The 19,637-nt window shown below is 44.2% G+C and overlaps 1 protein-coding gene across 1 annotated transcript in view; it reads right to left on the bottom strand.

Annotated features, from left to right (window-relative positions):
- LOC306962405 (sodium/hydrogen exchanger 5-like) overlaps nucleotides 1-19,637 on the bottom strand; it is a gene marked incomplete at its 5' end in the record, with an annotated part of 41,364 nt that overhangs the window by 8,268 nt on the left and 13,459 nt on the right. The window contains 2 exons of the mRNA XM_079555526.1: nucleotides 183-253; nucleotides 327-416. Coding sequence (XP_079411652.1) covers nucleotides 183-253; nucleotides 327-416 — 161 coding nt within the window. The remainder of the gene's footprint in view (nucleotides 1-182; nucleotides 254-326; nucleotides 417-19,637) is intronic.

Genomic DNA, 19,637 nt, shown 5'->3' with positions numbered 1-19,637 from the left:
TGGTCTGACCCACGACCCTAATTAACTGTTATAATGGGGGCGCGGCTCTAAAAGGTGGAGAACCACTGGTCTATATTATCAAGGCAAACATAAATGGTTCACAAAAAATGCTTGCACACAGTTTAACACACGACAAGAGCTCCATCTAGTGCCCTTCAGTCTTACTACATCTTAGCACTGACTTGTCTCTCCAGTGGTGGTAGCCCTGGAGTCCAGCGATGTCCTCTACAGCGGTCAGGATGTGGTCAAAAGCCTGAAAGGAATAGAAAATGTGAAATGAATTATGAGTATGTTGATGACGGCATGTGAACAACACGATGCCTCACTCTCTCGTGGATCTCCTCGTTGATGGTGGGTTTTCTGCTTGTGGAGCGAGGAACTTTGAGCCACTTCACCAGAGGTTTGATCGTCAGCCCCTGAAACACAAGGACATTTGTGCCATAGATGGATTTTCAGGAGCGGTCACCACTGCATATGTCGATCTTTGTCATGTTTTTAGACGGATGATGGAGAAAAAAAGGAAACAGAATGAAATACACACACACGATCTTACAAGTGAAGGGAGTCATGACCTTTAGATTTTAAGCAACAATAATTATAGGGCAAAATCATTCATTACGCGATCGACAAACTTAAACTGAAAACATATGAAACTTAAAAATGAGCAAAAGTTCAGTTTCAGTTAGGATTTTTGTTTTCAGCCTCTGTTTGGTCCTGATTCAGCGTTTTTTTAAGTCTTGTTTTGATACAGATTTGCGGAAATCAAGTTTCTTACAGTACTAGTAGCTAGCCTAGCTACTTAGTTGAAGGCGCAGTTGGAGAGGAGGAATGGTGGTGAATCTCTGGGTAAGTTGAAAGCATAGACTGTAAAAAAAATGGACGTCTTATGCTCACTCCTCCCCGTTTACCATAATGACCACGGTCATGGGGGAATTCATGGCGGATTTACAGACTCCTCCTCCCCAGCTCTGACGAAGCATGTTTCTAAAAAGGACATACGGGCGGGATCTTCACTGTAGACTCGGCCCTTGCGTGACGTGTAGCTCGCGCTGCTCCAATGCCAACAGTCCGACCCTCATTAAGTACGAGATTTAAAAAATTCATATTACGAAAACGCAAGGTTAAGAAATTAACCCCGGTTCTCTGAGACATGAGTGAGGTATCTCACTATGGGAACGCTCTCACGCTGTTCCCCCAGAAGCCCAATTACATTACGCCAGTCTGCTGACTGGCTGTCAGACGTGACGTCGCTCAGCAGAGGAGGAGGGACTTCCTCCTACTATAAGAGCGTCATAGCAGGTCATAACATTAGTCTAAGCAAGCGCACCTCTTCTCCAGTGCTTAATTTGTAAATTAGTATTTTCAGGAACACTTTTGGTCTGATGTGATGGATTGGGGGAACAGGCCAAAACATTTGCCGGAACACTCTCGTTAGACACCATTATATCAGATACATTTTTTGCAGGATCCCCCAAAATATTTCCCGGATCCTTTACCCTGAAAAAAATTTAATTGGGGAAATGCGTTCCCCCAAACGGGGGATCAAATTAAGCACTGCTCTTCTCGCTCCAGGCAAGAAGGGCGGTCTGGTGAGATACCTCACTCATGTCTCAGAGAACCGGGGTTAATTTCTTAACCTTGCGTTCTCTTTCAACATTCGTTTCGGTATCTCACTATGGGATATCGAGACTCCCGTATTGCCAGACAAGCTTACTCGAAGACCGAAAGAAAAACCACTGCAAAAAGTACCCTCCTAAAAACAGGGAAAAAAATCTTAAAATAAGACATTTTGTCTTGTTTTAAGCAAAAAAATCTGCCAATGGGGTAAGCATTTTTTTCTTGCTAAGAATTCTTATTTCTAGAATATTTTTCTTGTTATAAAACAAGAAAGAAAAACTAGATTTAAGCAAAGAAATTGCTAGAATTAAGCAAAATGTCCTCAGAAAATGGAATAATTTCAGAAAAAAATTCTTATTTAGGGAAAAATTGTGGGGTATTTCACTTAAATATTGCTTGATTTAAGCAACATGTTCTAAATTAAAACATTTTTAAGCAAAATGTTCTTAATTAATACTATTATTTAAGGAAATTATTCTTATTTTGGGAAAGAAAATCTGAATAATTTGATCGAAGTCTTGATCTAAGCAAAGTTTTCTAGATTCAAGAAAAGCGCAAGACATTTTTGCTCACAACATTACTTGTTTTACTGATGCAGTACCTATTTTAAGCATCAAAACACTTAATATTAGACACAGATTAAGGAGGGTTTTATAATTTTTAAAAAAGATTTATTCACTGCAATGTGAACACTATTCATCACTGGGCACAGAGGATTTCACAACAGACCTGAAAATGCCAAATTTGTATTGTAACTTCTTTTCACAATGCTACACATTTTTATACTTGGTAATGCCTTCACCTTTGCCTTTAACTTACTTTAACAAGTCAGATTCGTAACATAGATGTCAACGTTGTTCAATGTAACAACGTAGATGTCAACGTAACATAACTGTTGTTTAACGAACACTCGAAGCTTTGAAACAACACTACTCGAACACAAGTAGAAATGGTAATAGATACACTCACTCAATGAAGGACCTCCACTCAGCAATGGCTTTTTTGTACATGGAAGTAGCATCTCGGTCATGGATAGAGTCCAGCAGAATCTCAGTTTGCAGTACTGAGAGCAGTGTTGAAATACACTTTGGGTATGTGAGGTGGAAGGCATAGTAATAGGCCATCAGGTACACAAGTCCTTCATCCAGCTTCGTACTTGCAAAGGTGGTCACCGGTGTGTTGTCAACTGCTATCATGCAGTTGTCCTTGGAAATGAGCAGCACTGGGCAAGACAGGGGTCGCTGTTGGAGATATCCCTCGGGGTCTTCCGCCGTCTAAATGACAAAACATAAGAATAAAAAATTGAGATGATCAATATCAGAAAATAAATTGTCAGTGTGTGTTTTTTGCTATAACAGCAGCACCAACGTTAGGTAACGACTACAAAAGAGTTAACCAATAAACCTTAAAGTAAAAGCAAAAAATTCTCACCTTAAGTACATGAAAAAAGGCTTCGCTGCAAGGGCCCAACTTCTTGGGTGGAGATACAGCAGATGGAAAAAGTTCTGGAAGAGCCGTAAACACTGCTAAGGCATGGTCCGCTAGTTTGAAGAAAGCACAAAAAACAAAGGAAAAAACAAAAAACATTAGCATCTATTCTGACCTTAATCTTTACTCATTTATTGCTATTATATATTTGCTAATGCAATCTCACCACTGTTGAGTGTCTTGGGAGGTTTCATGGCTTTCTTCATTACTCCATAGAACTTGACCTTGGAAAATAAGTCTTCCCATCTCACCATAGTCTCTGCAATGAAGTTTGAGTTCTTGGGTTGGACAATTCTCTGCACCTCATCCAAAACCTTAAAACAAATACATTGGCTTAGTCTTGCAAATGTTAATCCATAAATTACAAAGTAAATAGCATGTTTTTTCACCAACTAAAAAACTTTTTTTGTAATTTGCCTGTGAAAATGCAACTAAATTTACAACATACTGTATGGTAGAAGCTATGTTACTTACATGGTCCAATTCTTTGAAACAGGGATAGGCTTCTAGGACTTTTGTTGGTCTGTCTGACTCCTTCAGAACGCCACATGTGATAAAGCGTCTTCTTGCTTCAAACTCCAGGTTGAGTAAATGGGTTACAGCTGCTTTGTTTGGCTTTTTAGACTTGTACATGTCCTGGAGGGTCTTGTAGTGTCTACTCTGGCTCTTTTGGCTGTCCATCAGGTCAGGAGAACTCACTGCAAGCAATAAAAAGGTGTTGTAGGTTTTAAGGATTCAACGGTGAATAAATGGAAAGACACTGAACCTGCTTCATCTTCACTGCTTTCCTGACGGGGCTCTGGAGTACTAGTTGTAGTAGGTGACTTTTCCAGAATGATGGTCGATGCTTGACTTGATGTGGTGGAGTCTCCATCAAAATCGCTGGAGTCACCCTTCTCAAATGTCAGGCGACGTCTTTTTGAAGGGGTAGAAGCCTTCTTTGGACTTTTGACATTTGATAGTCTCTTCATAAGTCTCTTTGCCACATGAATCTGCAAGATTAAGTAAAACTTATTAATACGGTATGCAACATTACACAGATACTTAGACAAAATAACATACATTGTCTTTTAACATTGGGTAGTACTCGACCAATCTCTTCGCCATAGAATCCACCTCATGCCTGGAGGGGTACCTCGATTCCTGAAGTGCTCTTGCAATGGATATCATATTAGTCATGGTGTTCCTTATGAGTCTGCAAAAGAGCTCTTTGGAAATCTCAGTGGGAGTTGTGCCAACACGCTTTTGCTCAAAGAAACATGAACGAGCCTGCTCAAGTTCACCATCTGTGTAGACTATGTACTCCGGACTGGACATTGTTAAAAACTTCGATGTGTTCGGTTTCTCCTCTGGAGCGACATCGGCTGCATCGGATGGTTTGGATGGCTCCATAGTCTCCACCTAAAGACATGTCAGTTGTTATTGACATAGACGCGACAAAATCACATATGAAATATATTGTTGAAGGAATATAGGCCACCGTTTCTCCATACTGAGATATGTTCTTACCTTAGCTTTGACGAGTACTTCCTGTCTGGTCTTCACCCGTGCCTTCAATCACGTAAACACAGCACAGACTGCGTTAGCATTTAGCCTCTCCCCCTCTCCACTATAGCTCCAAACAGGTCAAGATAGAAGCTACCAAGCTCTATTTAAATATGGTTACGTGAAGTGTTCCACTACAAAGTATAATTACCCCAAATTAAACAATGTGGATTTTCTAAGCGGATAAAAGGGCATCCGCACAGTAAAGTGAAGATTACTGCTCGGATTTCGAACTACTCCTGGTATTATTACACCTTACAATATAGTTCCCCCTTTATCCGCTTAGAAAATCCACATTGTTTAATTTTGTGTAATTATACTTTGTAGTGTAACACTTCACGTAACCATATTTAAATAGGGAAAACGTGGAAGAGCTTGGTAGCTTCTATCTTGACCAGTTTTGGAGCTATAGTGGAGAGAGGGAGAGGCTAAATGCTAACGCCGTCTGCGCTGTGTTTACGTGACTGAAGGCACGGGTGAAGATCAGACAGGTCCTAAAGAACTCGTCAAAGCTAAGGTAAGAACATATCTCAGTGTGTAAAAACGGTGGCCTATTCCTTTAACAGTTACAATAACCTTTAAAAATTAAAAGAAACATTAAATCCAAACTTTGATTAAGTGCCCAACATATACTCACATTTTCATCATTATTCACAAGAAGCCATAGTGCCCTGCGCCTCAGAAAATTTTCTGGACCAGGAAAAAGATCCTTGACATCATCCCTGGAGAGTGACCGTAGTAAATCTTCCCCAATATTAGCAGCTAAAACACAATACCACTGTTAGATCTGCAAATTAATTTGTCACTTTATTGTAATTTAAAAATGTGTGCTATCAGCTAGTCGTGTACTGTAAATGATTTAAAAAATATTTGGCTACCTCTCTATGTTTAAGCTAACGTTATCGGTAGCTAAACGTAGCTAAACGGTAGCTAAACGAAACACCATTCAAATTAATACGTTTTCAATTTTAAACATACCTTTTAGAGTTTCAATCGTAGTTTTGTCGAGTTTATCCATAGTCTGACCTGGGTATCAATAACCACTTTTCTCTCAATTATTTTTATGCCTCTGCTTCGTTGCTGTTGCCACCGCTCGTCCGTTGTGAAAATGTCCGCGCAGCCGCGCGCACCCTTGGATTTGAAAATGGACTAGTCCATTATGTGTAATGGGGGGTGTCAGTTGGTTTTCCCGTGCCTTTATATTTTGTTATGTTTCTAAATCGTTACCAGTGATTAACTTAACTATGTTTTAAAATGCATATTAAACATCAAAACCAGTTCTCAACTGGTTATCAGATGAACAAACTATCATATACCCCACTACGACTGAAGTAGTCAGACCCAAAGTCTGCAAGGCATCATGGGTGAAAACGCTGGGATAAACATTCAACTTCACTAGTTTGCGCGCAAATTAGCTCTCTCGAAAAGATACCAAAATGATTTGGCGTTGCGTTATTTGCTTTGTGTTCGTTGGCCTTACCCTGAAATCTTTACTCAGTCACATTAACTCTGCTCATAGTCGAAGCCCAGACTTTCGCGTGGTTTGTGGAATTGATGGCTGTGAACGGGAATATCGAGTTTACAACTCACTCTGGTACCACATCCGGAGAAGCCACTCGGAACATCTTCACAGTCATCGAGACGGGACAGCCCCGAACCCGTGGAGGGATCGCAATCCGTGGGCCTACAGACCAAATACGCAGCGCCCGGACGCGGAGACTGAAGCACGGGGTCGACCAGCAGGTGATGCCGCCGTGAGTGGAACCGCTCTGAACGACACTGCAGAGACAGAGCACCGAGAGGACGAGCACGCAGCGCCCGGGGAAACACTTGGACCCAACCCGGACTGTTTTGCTTTGGATGATCATTTCGGTGACTTCAGTAATGTTTCACTGTTTGATGGCTTTGAGCAAATCGCCCTTGTTACCTCTCCACACCGGGAGTCACCGCCCCGCGCTGGGACCAGCCCCGGGACCAGCCTCCATGGAGCCACAAGTGCGCCTGTCCAGCCCCCGGAGAATACTTCTGCAGCATCATACTGTGAGGTAATTATGAACCGTCACGTATTAAATTTGGTGCCTCCTACAATACTTACAGTTATGTGCAGTAAGTGTACATGTACATGCATTTTTTTATTACTCATTTATTGACGTAAAAAATGTGTACATTATTCCAATCCCTAACCTGGTTTAGTAAGAGTACTGTAGGTGATAACCCCAATAATTTTGCTATTAATTTTGCTATTAATTTTGCTGTATACATTTGGTATCAGTAATCTGTGTCATCAAAAACTGATATAGCTATAAACATTAGAAGCTTGCAATTTAAGCTCATGATATGAAAGATGTTAAGCAAAGTATTTTTGTTTTTTTTTGTTTCTAATAAATATTTATTGGGATTTCATTTGTATAGGATGACCAGGACACTTTGACCAAACAAGCTACTTCAATAGTGCTGTGTGCAAGAGAGAAACACCATCTTTCACAGGTATGTGTATGTCAGCTGGGGAAAAAACTATAACCTACATTTATAAACCATTAATTTTCACCTCTTCTTTTTTCAGAGCGGTGTCAATGATGTCGTGGCAGCAATACAGCAGTATTGGTGTCCAATTTGAGGAGTCAGCTTCAAAGTGTCTTTCAGCAACATCCAGGAAACGAACTTGAAGCGGAGGCAATGGCAGTGTTTGACCAGATTGAGGATCCCTTTGCAACAGTTTCAACAACGTACAGGCAGGACAGTGTGATAAAAAAGACTTTTAAATATGTAGAATCAGAGGAGGTGGCAGTGGGATACACGGCATGTTTCAATCCACTAAACCCAAATGCTTTTATTATATCCCCCTCATACAAAGTTTAGAACAGTTACTGTCTCATCCAAAGGTTTTAGCAATCATGGATGAAGGTAGAAACAACAGAAATGGATACCTATATGACATTGCAGATGGAGAACTTGTGAAATCACACTCTTTATTCTCTACTCGACCATCTGCTTTGCAAATAATACTTTATTCTGATGAAATTGAAATATGCAACCCACTTGGCTCTCATGCTTCCAAGAATAAGTTAATTATGTTTTATTATACACTGGGAAACATTAATCCTAAATATAGATCCAAACTAGCTTCAATTAGACTACTTGCTATGGCAAATACAAATGAACTCTCTCAATGTGGAGTGGACAAGATATTAGAGAGACTGCATGCAGATTTGGTGAAATTGTATAATGGTGTAAAAATTCAGACAGAAACTGGTGAAAAGGAAATATATGGAGCAGTTGTTTCAATTTGTGGTGACACGTTAGCTCAGCATGAGCTTTGTGGGTTCAAAGAGGGAGTCGGATTTGCTTTTAGTAAATGCCGACAATGTGAATGTGTGTTTGAAGACATGCAGATGTACTTCAATGAAGACAACTTTGAGAAAAGGACCCTTGAAAGACATGTCAGACAGTGCAGTGACATTGAGAAGGCCAGTACTGACTTTCTGAAAAACAGCTTAAAGACTACATATGGGATCAACAGGAGGAGCAAACTTATTGAATTTCCAGGCTTCAACATGATAAAACAAACACCACAAGATATAATGCACATCATTCTTGAAGGCATTGCTCCATTGGAAATAAAACGTGTAATTAAACATTTGGTACTATTAGGTGAACTTGACTTGGAAGATTTGAATGCGGGAATAGTCGGTTTCCCCTATTCTCCACTGGACGTCAGAGACAAACCCAGTTCAATATCCTACAGTACTTTAGCTTCAAATGATAATAAGTTAAAGCAGTCATCAGGGCAAATGATTGTTCTTCTAAAAATATTACCCTTTCTGATTGATAAAGTTAAAGATAATGAATGCTATTCTCTTATTCTTGAACTAATAGAGATTGTTCAAATTTTGCTGGCTCCTGTTATAAGCTTTCAAACTATTGACAGACTGAAAATGCTGATTGAACAACATTTAAAGCATATGAAACGCATGTTTCCAGATAACAACATTACGCCCAAACAGCATTATTTAATACATGTTCCATCGCAGATTAAAAGCCTGGGACCAATGGTTCGCCATATGTGTATGAGATTTGAGTCTAAACATTGTTTTTTCAAACAGTGGGTCTCTAAAGTAAATTTTAAAAATGTGTGCAAGTCTTTAATAAGACACAATCAAATGTATGAATGTTGCCAGAATTTAAGTAGTGCTGAACACCCAATTTTTTCATCTGAACGTATACTTGGACCAACATCTGAAGTTACAAACATGCCCTATCTAAGAGAGAAAGCGAGGGCATTCTTTGGAACTAATATCAGTCATGCAGTATCTGTAAAATGGTTAAATCTTAACGGGAATAAATATGTATCCGGTAAAACTTTAATTGTGAATGCAGTTTCTGATAACTTACCCGAGTTTGGACTGGTTAAAAACATTTTTGTCATAAATTCATCTTTGTGTTGTTTTGAGCTTCAGCCATATACAACTGTTTGTTTTGATAGGGATTATATGGCATATAAAACAGAAATTCCAAATATGGCACAAGCAAATGAATTCATATCTTCTGACCAAATGGTGGACTATACCCCATATTATAGCTACACACATAATGATGTGAGATATGTCCCTTTAAAATATGATCTCAGAGATGTGATTGAATTTCGCAGCCTCATCTGATGTTTTTGCATAATTACAAAGGCTGCAAATTGTATTGCAATCAAATCAAGGTGTTGTAACTAGTTAATTGCAGAGACAGTCTGTTCAAAATCCTTTGCAAAAAAAGAGAATTGTAATGGCAGAACAATGTTATCATTTTGAGTGTAAAAATAAAGAATGGAATGTATTAATCTATCTGTGAGAATCAGTCCTTAAATTAAGAGTTGTTGTGATCTTATTTTTTCTTAAAATAAGAAAAAATATTCTTTGTCTAAAGCTGAAGAAGATTCAAAAAGTCTTTCTTTCTTGTTATAAGAAAAAATAGCCGTTTTTTTAGCAAATATATCTGAACAAGAAATGGCCAGATTTTATTTCCTAAAATAAGAATTTCTTTCTCAAGAAAATTTAGCTTGACAAGACATTTTTACTTTTTAGGGAATAAATGAGAATTTATTTCTTAAAATAAGACTTTTTTTACTTGCTTAGAATCCACTTTTTGTACAGAGACACTCAGTGTGAAGCCCCCACGCTCAGGACATTCTGAGACAGTGAGGGGCCTGTGAAATCCAGTCTATAAAACCTGGCAAAGGTGTGAGGCGTAGCCCAACTGGCTGCTGCACAAATTTCCTCTACCGAGGTGCCCTGGAAGAGTGCCCATGAGGTAGCCATGCCACGAGTGGAATGAGCGCGTAGACCCGCAGGGGGTTGAAGCCCACTGCTGTTGTAGGCCGCTACAATAGCTTCCACCACCCAGTGAGACAAACGCTGTTTGGAAAGAGGTTTACCCCTATGGGGTTGAGCCCATGATACAAACAGCTGCTCAGATTTCCGAAAAGCAGAAGTCCTATCCACGTACGTGCGTAACGCGCGCACTGGACAGAGCGCATGGAGCCGCTGGTGGGTTAGGTTTCAATAAAACCTTAGAATCCCCCCATAGAAACAGCATACATGACGCATTAACAGACAGCGCGTGTATGTAACTCACACGTTTGGCTGATGACAGCGCCAGTAGCAAAACCGTCTTAAAAGAGAGTAGTTTTAACTCCACTTCAAGCAACGGCTCAAATGGTGGTCGAGACAGAGCGCTTAGCACTGTCGTCAAGTCCCATGGAGCGACCAGGTTCCTTGAAACCGGTTTTAGGCGTCGTGCTCCTTTCATAAACTGGCATATAAGAGGATGCTGACCAGCTGTCTTATCTCCAAAACCAATGTGGCAGGCCGATATAGCGGCCAAGTACACTTTAATGGTGGAAAAAGCAAGCCCTTTATCCAACAGACTCTGGAGGAAAGTCAAAATAACAGGCATGGGGCTCTGAAAAGCGACGTGTCCCGAGTTTACGCACCACTCCTCGAAAGCACGCCATTTGCCGTCATATGCACTGCGAGTAGACGCTGCTCTGGCGCTCTGTATGGTTGCAATGACGTTCTCCGGGAGACCCGTAGAGGATAAGTTCAACCTCTCACGGGCCAAGCCCATAAAGCCAGGCGCTCCGGATGAGGATGGAATATTTCCCCGCGCGCCTGCGTCACAAGATCCCTGCGTAGAGGCCGAGGCCATGAGCGGCTGCACAGAAGCTGGAATATCTCCGCCATCCAAAACATCGCTGGCCAATACGGGGCCACGAGGATTAGGGAGTGTTTCTTCTCCCGGACGCGGGAGAGAATAGCAGTGATCAGCTCTAACGGGGGAAACGCATACAGGAGGGTGCGTGGCCACTCGTGTGCCAGTGCGTCCACCCCCAGTGGTGCGCTCCGATCCATCAGGGAATAATATAAGTGGCACTGAGCGTCCTCTTGTGACGCGAACAGGTCCACGTCGGCTTTGCCGTATTTCTCCCATATCCGCGCTGTGGAGTTTCCAATCTCTGTAGCGAGGGTTTCCCCATGAGAGGAGATCCGCTCCTCGGTTCAAAACACCGGGAACGTGTGTGGCTCTCAGTGACAGTAGATGGGAATTGGCCCATACAATCAGTCTGTGTGCCAACGTGTGCAGCTGATGTGAACGTAGTCCCCCTTGTTTGTTGACGTACGCCACTACCGTAGTATTGTCCGTACCGACCAACACATGCTGTCCTCTGATTAGAGGGAGAAAGTGCTGTAACGCCAGCCACACGGCTTGGAGCTCCAGGTAGTTTATGTGGCACAGCTGCATCTGTGAACTCCACTTTCCATTCACTATTCTGCCCTCGTGCGTGGCGCCCCAGCCATGCAGAGAGGCATCCGTCGTAATAAGTTTTCTTGCCGTGGCTAAACGCAGTCCTCTTTTCCGCAGAGGTGCTATTGCAGCCTCTGTGCATTTCACAAATACCCGTGGGCTCAGAGAGAGGCCGAATGAGAGCACTGTGTATTCGTAAACCACCCCTTGGAAAGCAAATCTCAGATACATTCGATGAGGGGGGTATATAGGGATGTGAAAGTATGCGTCTTTCAGATCTATGGACACAAACCAATCGCCCTGCCGCACGAAGCGCACTAGAGCCGTGTGTGTCAGCATCCTGAACGTGTATGTTCTCATGTACTTGTTCAGAGCGCGCAGATCCAGTATTGAACGCAAACCCCCTCCTTTTTTGGGAACAAGGAAATATCTCGAATAGAAGCCTGCCTGGCACTGCCCTGGTGGCACTATTTGGATAGCTCCCTTGTTCAAAAGAGCTTTTATTTCCTCCTGTAGGATCAAAGCCTCTTTTTCTCGCGGTTGTGAAAACAGCAGCATCCTGAAACAGGGAGGGGTCGCCGCGAACTGGAGCCTGTAGCCTTTGGTGATGGTCTTCAGCACCCAATTCGGCGCTCCACACTCCAGCCATTGTGATGCGTGTGACGCTAGCGGACCGAGGGGCTTGATCCCCGTGTCTGCTTGCCTGGAGAGTGGAGGCTGCCTCACTAGTGGTGTAATAGCTCCCTCTAGTGGATTTAGAGGGTCCCGCAGAGCTAATGGAGACGCTGTATTGTTCAATCTGTCTGTGTCCACTATGTGTATGTTTTGCAACATGTGTGGCTGCGCCCCCCTGGGGCCTGGGTGTGCAAAGGAACAGGCGTTTATTTCTTTGCAAGAACACATTTTTATTGAACATTTTTGAGAGAGAGGACAAAGGCACTGGTGTGTGCTTGTAAACAACTGCTGTGGCTCCACTGAGCTCTCTGCAGAAAAAGTCCTCCTCTTTGGGCCGTGAACGTCGAGCGCTGATGCAACAGTCTCTGCACGTCGCTTCCCTGGTCTCGAATGCACCACTTGAACACTGGACTGTGGGGTGGGGAGAGGCGTCTGGCCTGACCTGCTCCCCCTCCTCAGAAGGTGCACGTTAGGCAGCCCGCTTCTTTTTCTTTGCACCCTGGGTGGCAGGCTGGCCTTGTGGGGTCCCTGGCTTCACCTTGGGGACAAACTGTTTTCTGGCCCACGCACCCTTGAGCTCTGGAGTCCCACTGCTCTGTGGTTGAGGTTGTGGTGGGCGTTTGGGGATGCGATAGGCCTGTCCACTTGTAGGCCGTGGAGGGAGTTGAGGCGTGGCTTTAGGTGGTGGCGCTTTCCTGGGGAGACACAGCGCTTCACCCTCACGCTTCTTCTCCTCGCATCTCTTCTGCATGGTGGCAACCGCAGAACCGAACAGGCCTTTGGGGTCCACAGGGACATCCAGGAGTTCAGTTTTTTCTCTATGGGAGAGGCTGGAGAGACTGAGCCATCTAGCCCTCTCCTGTGTAACCATGACTCCCATAGCTCGGCCACATGCTTGTACAGCGCATCTGTGCAGGCGGAGGCAGAGGTCAATGACCACGCACAACTCGTCCCACATCTCTGGGCTGGGTGAGGCCGCCATGTCGTCCTGTAGGTCAGCCTGGTAGGCTAAAAGCAGGGAGGACGCATTGAGGGCTCTCACTGATGTAGCCACGGCTTTGTAGCCTCTCTCCGTCAGCGTCGTTTGGAAACAATCAGCTTTGGAGGGCATAGCCGGGCCCGCAGTGGTCATGGTGGACCTCTGTGTTGGGTTGAGATGAGCTGCCACTAGAGGTTCGATGGGGGGAAGGCGAGTGAAACCATTTCCCTCCATGCCATCCCAGTCCAGCGCAGCCCCTCCCAGGGCGGGGGCTTTCGCGGTGAAAGGATTGCTCCAGGACCGAATGGCCTCCTCCAGGCACTCTGGGAAGGCTGGTAGGAGCTGCTTTGTGGAGGTTTTGGCCTTCGGTAGTCGTCGACCCTCGTAACGGGACCTCGCAGTCTCGAGAGGGGCCTCCGGCCACGTGATGCCTAGCTTTGCAGCTGCTCTACGGCAAACCTCATGCAAGTCCTGTGTGGCAGGCGGGCTGGTGATCTGCTACTGCCGGTGACCGCATCGCTTCCCGGCCTTGCGGCCTGTGTTAGGATGAATTACTCCATATAATCGTCGTCCTCGTCAGAGGGGAGACTTATGGGCTCATCACCGGAGTCAGAAAACTCGGCGAGGCTGTCCTCCGCGGCCGCTAGGTCCAAGTCCAGCTCGTCCGAGTCCAGGAGAGGGTCCGCAGCATCAACCTGCTCGGCCCAGCTAGGTCCCGCGGAGGTGACTCCACGGGGCCTCTCCTTCAGCTCCACCTGTAGAGGGGGAATGGTTGCCCCCAGTACAGGATCTTCCCCCGACAAGCTCGCTTGGCGCGCAAGTCTCCGACGGCGGGTTTTCAGAGAAAGGCGTGCACAGTGGTCACAGGTTACCGGGTCGGCTAGCGCATCAAAAAACAGCATGGTTGTCTGCCCCGGAAATTTTATTCCCACATTTGCACGGCTTTGGTGGCAGCACGTCTTTTTCCATGGTGAGGAAGAAGCGTAGTGCCGTAATCTCTCGCTAATGTGAAGCAAGCAACTAGTATTGCGACTAGCGGCTAAAATAGCACCTGTTTGGGGACAGACTTGCTACACACAAAAAACTCACAAATGACGACGTGGTAATAGGTAGCGTTCGGCGTCAGAGTGATTAGCTCTTCCTATGAACAATATGCTATCCCGTTCACCACTCACCGTCTGAGAGAGGCCTCTGGGAGCGAGAAGAGGTTTTAGACTAATGTTATGACCTGCTATGACGCTCTTATAGTAGGAGGAAGTCCCTCCTCCTCTGCTGAGCGACGTCACGTCTGACAGCCAGTCAGCAGACTGGCGTAATGTAATTGGGCTTCTGGGGGAACAGCGAGAGAGCGTTCCCATAGTGAGATACCGAAACGAATGTTGAAAGAGAACCAGCCTGGTTTCATAAGAAGATCAATAAAGTGTCATCTTATCTTATCTTATCTTATCTTAAATTGTGATTAACCCAGCGTTATCTCAGGAGGAATATCTAGCCTAGTCTAATAAAGTTAAAGTGTTTTTTAAGGTGTCTAAACTCCAATGATTTTCAATGGGGGCCTAGTGGCGATATGGAGGTACTACAGCAATGGCGGCCCCCACGTTCGTGGTCAAAAAGCAGAGAAGCCAGCGCCCATCGGTTGGAAGTCAGACTCACGCTAACTTTACGAGCAATTCCCCCAACTTCTCTCTCAGTGACGGTGACAGATCGTGTCCGCTACTACGTACACGCAGAGTGATATGAAAGCACGAACTCTGTTGCCATTGGCAGCGGTCATTATTTTTTTCAGAGGTCCTTTATCAGAAAATAATGACCAGTAGAACATTGGGAAATCCCATTCAAATCAACGGAGCGTTCTACTTACGTTGTGAAGAGCCTATAATAATTGCGTATAATGAGCAATGGGCCTCTCCGACATAACACTCATGCCCCTCAAATTGCGAATATAAGCGGAAATAGTTTATTGCACCTCCCTCCAGGACCCACAGAACCTTAGACCTCTATTTTTTTTAAATACATTTTAGACAAATGTTTGCAAAGAAGTGCATGCTGGGAGTTGTCAGGTGACTCTGTCTTGCCCCTCGTCATCTGTGCGCGCAGTTTGGAAATCTTCTAGTTTCCATTGAAAGGATTTACAATGTGTGGCCTTTTTGAGACTTCTATTCTCACCCCACACCTCTCTAACTGTGTGGTGAGTTTTACCATTTCATCTTCAATCTGCAGAGGGATCATGTGGTTGGTTTTGAGAAGTGTATTTGTGTTGCAGTCGCGAGAGGAACCTCATTAACGGAGCGCACATTTTAAGATTGTTAAGTAATTTTACGAAAGTTCCTTCAAGTTATAAATGACCAGATTAAAGTGTTGAGTGCTGTGAGGCGGCACGGTGGCGCAGCGGTTAGCACTCACGCCTCACAGCAAGAAGGTCCCGGGTTCGATTCCCACCTGGACGGGGCCTTTCTGTGTGGAGTTTGCATGTTCTCCCCGTGTCTGCGTAGGTTTCCTCCAGGTACTCCGGTTTCCCCTATCTGGGACTATCCTGGTTAAATTAAGGTCAATAATAAAACAAATAATGAGGGGTTAGCTTGAATTCGGCAGAAACAACATGAAGCTGTTGCCTCAATTCGTAGCTTATACTGTTTTAGTTCAAGCAAAGGGCTTATTGTTTTGCTCATCACCTCGACTATTGTATTGAATATGACTGTTTTTGTTTTTTTTAGAGGGCCGGCCTTGACCCAAAAGTCCCGGGCTGATTTTTTATGCCAGTCCAGCCCTGCCATCAACACTTCTATTAAGGATTTATTAAGGTAAACAAGTTACTAAGTACTGCTTTAAAACCTGCCATGAGCAGTGTAGCTTAGAGTTACTTTTTTGCATGTGTTTTGTTCAGTGACACATTAAATCTGACGTTTAGAAAATCATTTATCGAATTAACAGTGATTAGTTTGTTGCCAAATTATTTGTTCACACTAATTATGGACATTTCTTTCCCTGCTAACTGCACGCCCAGAAGTTTCACCGCTCCTGTTGACATGGTGTGTTTCTGAGCTGTGGTCAGTCGGACAAACCTGTTATGTCCATCCGCCTGACCTCTGCCTCGTCACCACATCACCAGGAGCATTGTTACCTCTGGTGTTAGCTGTAGAAACACGCAGAGCAGGTGCAGAAACATAGAGTAACCTTTCTGCATTTGTTTTTATACGTGCGTGTCTGCCTGTCTTTGCAGGGGTGGGTGGGCATTGTTTTAATCTGTAAAGCTCTTTGCTCTACAGCTTTGTATGAAAAGTGCTTTATAAATAATGTTTTGATTGATTGATTGATTGATTGATCACCACAACATGAATCTGCCAATCTGATTTTTGTGTCACTGAAATTATTTATCAAATTAATAGTGATGCCTGTGAGCCACAATACAATTGCTATTGTCTTATCAATTGTCTTGTTGCGTTTGGAGCCCTTTTAATCTGTTATACAACTTATGGACACTTCTTTCCCTGCTAACTGCACGCCACGCTCAGAAGTTTCACCGCTCCTGTTGACATGGGGTGTTTCTGAGCTGTGGTCAGTCGGACAGACCTGTTATGTCCGTCCTCCTGACCTCTGCCTCGTTCCAGATGTTTCTGCACCTGCTTTGCGTGTTTCTACAGCTAACACCAGAGGTAACAACCACATCACCAGGAGCATTGTTACCTCTGGTGCTAGCTGTAGAAACACGCAGAGCAGGTGCAGTAACATCTGGAAAGCTAACATTTTCAATTTAAGTGACTAGAGTAACCATTTTGCATGGGTTTTGTTGTGTATATGTGTGTGCGTGTGGGTGTGGGGATTATTTTTAAGGGCTGATTCTTGGGAGCCATGTGGTGTTAACGTCAGCCTTCAATGCCGAGTTCTACTGATGTCCTTTGTAGGATTGGGTTTAGCGGCGGCCAAACCACTTCCACTTCTGTTTGCGCCGATTCTCAGCCTCCTGAATCTGCTCCTCTCTGGTCCTGAGAGTTTCCTGAAGCTCATGGTTCTTCATGAGCAGAGCAGAGTTGTTCTCCTGTGAAGCCTTCAGTGCGTCAGAAAGCTTCTGTATCTCACACTGCAGAACTACCCTTTGCTCTTCTGAGCTTCGCAACGCGCTCACCTGGTTTCTGTGGACGGCTGTTAGACGCTCAGTTTCCTGTCTGAGGTCCTGCGCCTTCTTCTTCATGTCCTGTTTGTCTGCCCGGGCTGCAGACACTTTGGTGCTGGCGTTCTCAACCATGGTCTTAAACATGTCCCGCGCTGCCATGAGGTTCTGCTCTAAGGCCTGGGCTGTGACCCTCTGGTTTCTTAGCTCCTGCTCCTTCTCAGTCACTTTGGAGCGAGCATCTTCTGTGGCTTTTTGCTGTTTGGTTAAGGCAGTTTTTAGATTTTCCACTGAGGACTGCAGACCGCCTTTTTCCTTCTCCAGAGATTTGACTCTGCTCTGGGCCTTTTGCAGGGCTGTTTTATTTTCTAAGTGGGCAGATTCAAGGTTGCCCACCTGCAACCGTAGGCCATCTCTTTCCGCCTGTAATCCACCCTTCTCCCCTTCCAGATGTTTATCTTTGGTCTGGGCCTTTTGCAGCGCCAAGTTCTTCTCACAGAGGGCAGATTCTAGGTTGCCAACCTGCAAGCATAGGCCATCGCGTTCTGCTTGTAGTTTCGCTCTCTCCTCCTCCAGAGATGTAACTTTTCTCAGACCCTCATATGCTGCCAAAGTATTTTCACGGAGAAGAGATTTTTGTCTGCTGATCTGCGAGTGTAGTTGGTCCCTTTCTGCTTCAAGTCCAACCTTCTCCACATGAAGCTTCAACACGTCCCGCTGCAGCTTCATCACTTCCTGCTGCATATGACTACTCTCGTCCTTTAGACTTTTATCCGTGATGGTTTTGTCACGGATCACAGATTTAAGGGTGCTGTTCTGCAAGCTTAGTTTGTCCTTTTCTTTCTGTAATTCAGTCATCTTTTTTTGCAGGTCAGTGAATTGGTTCTGGGGCACTCGGTTTCTTCTTTCCTCGTTGAGGGCAATTTTTAGGTTCTCAATTTCCGTCTTCAGCCCATTAATCTCACCATTCAGACTGATGACTTTGCTCTGAGCCTCTGCATTTCCCTTATTCTCAGCATTTAATCTATCCACCTCCAACTGGAGGCCACATGCACCTTCCTGCAGGGCATTGGTTTGTCCTAGAGTCTCGAAGGCGATGCCTGCCTTCTTCAGCTCCTCCCCTCGGCTCTGGACATCTGCACCTTTTGGCTGTTTGCTTAAAGCCGTTTGCAGACTTTTCACTGAGGACTGTAGGTGACCTTTCTCAGCTTCCAAACTTTGTACTCTGCTCCCGGCTTCTTGCAAAGCCTTGTTCCTTTTACAGAGCGCAGACTGAAGTTTCCACACTTTCCTCTGAAGCCCATTTATTTGGTACTGGCTGTTGGAGCCACTGGGCCCTGCTTTTTCCAGCTCTGCCACTCTGCTCATAGCAGCGTCAGTGATCTGCTTTTGTTCAGAAAGAGTTAACTGCGCCATCCGCATACACAAATCCTCGTGTTCTGCGTCGCTGTGGGTTGACTGTAGGATCGATGAGGCCTCTTCCTGGCGTTCTGCGTATGTTTTCACCTGCGTACTGACCCCAGGACCATTCACATGTTCATGGATTTCAATGATTGAGTCTTTTTGAACAATCTTCTTGTGTTGTTCATTTACCTGTGTCATCAACATATCGATTTGCTGTAGGAGATCTTCCCGTGAAGCTTGGTATCGCAAATAATCCATAACGTCAGAGTTATTCATGACTCGATGGGTCTGAGCGGTGCCTTCTTTGCTCATTTTGCCTATGTTTTAAGCAAAGCGCACCCTGTAACGTGAAATTAAAGAACAAAGATGGATTTGCAGACTTTAAACCAAGTTAAAAGCTGTTTCCGTCGTGAGTCTTAAGCTCACAGCCACCTGCGTCAGTGAGGGACCCTCGAATGTGACAAAATGGTCAAATGGTCGTCATGACATCACTGTCCCCTTATGTTCCGTATATGTACTGTTGCCGCGACGATGCTTTCAGGTTCTATAATGTGATGATGTCATATAGATACAGACGGCATCTATGGAATCGCCCATTTATGGTCATGTTTGAAAACAGTTAAGGGGGAAAACAAGAGAAAAATCTAAACTTTGTCTAATTATTCAAAAACTACTTTAACAAATGCTGAAATATGAATATAGTTTTCTACTAAATAAAGATACAAAGACATGGAGAGGAGCAAAGTGGTTCAACAGCCCCTTAAATAACGGAGAATTCTACATGATGCTTCATATTAGCATCTGGCTAATGCTAGCGGTTAGCTAGCGCTAGCTATAACGGCAGTTTTTTCACTTCTACAGAACAATCTGCTGTGACAAAATATCCATATGGGTCCGATTTACACTTGACTTTACACTGCGTTCCAAATTATTATGCAAATGACATATTTTTAAGATTTTCTAAATTGTCAACTCAAATGAGAGTCAGCATAAATTTCAAGTCTTTAACTGGTAGAGGATCATTTAAAT

Source organism: Gobius niger (genome assembly GCF_951799975.1).
Source record: "Gobius niger genome assembly, chromosome: 4".
Taxonomy (NCBI): domain Eukaryota; kingdom Metazoa; phylum Chordata; class Actinopteri; order Gobiiformes; family Gobiidae; genus Gobius; species Gobius niger.
The sequence above is the reverse complement of the archived record's forward strand: the minus strand, read 5'-3'. Positions and strand labels throughout refer to the sequence as shown.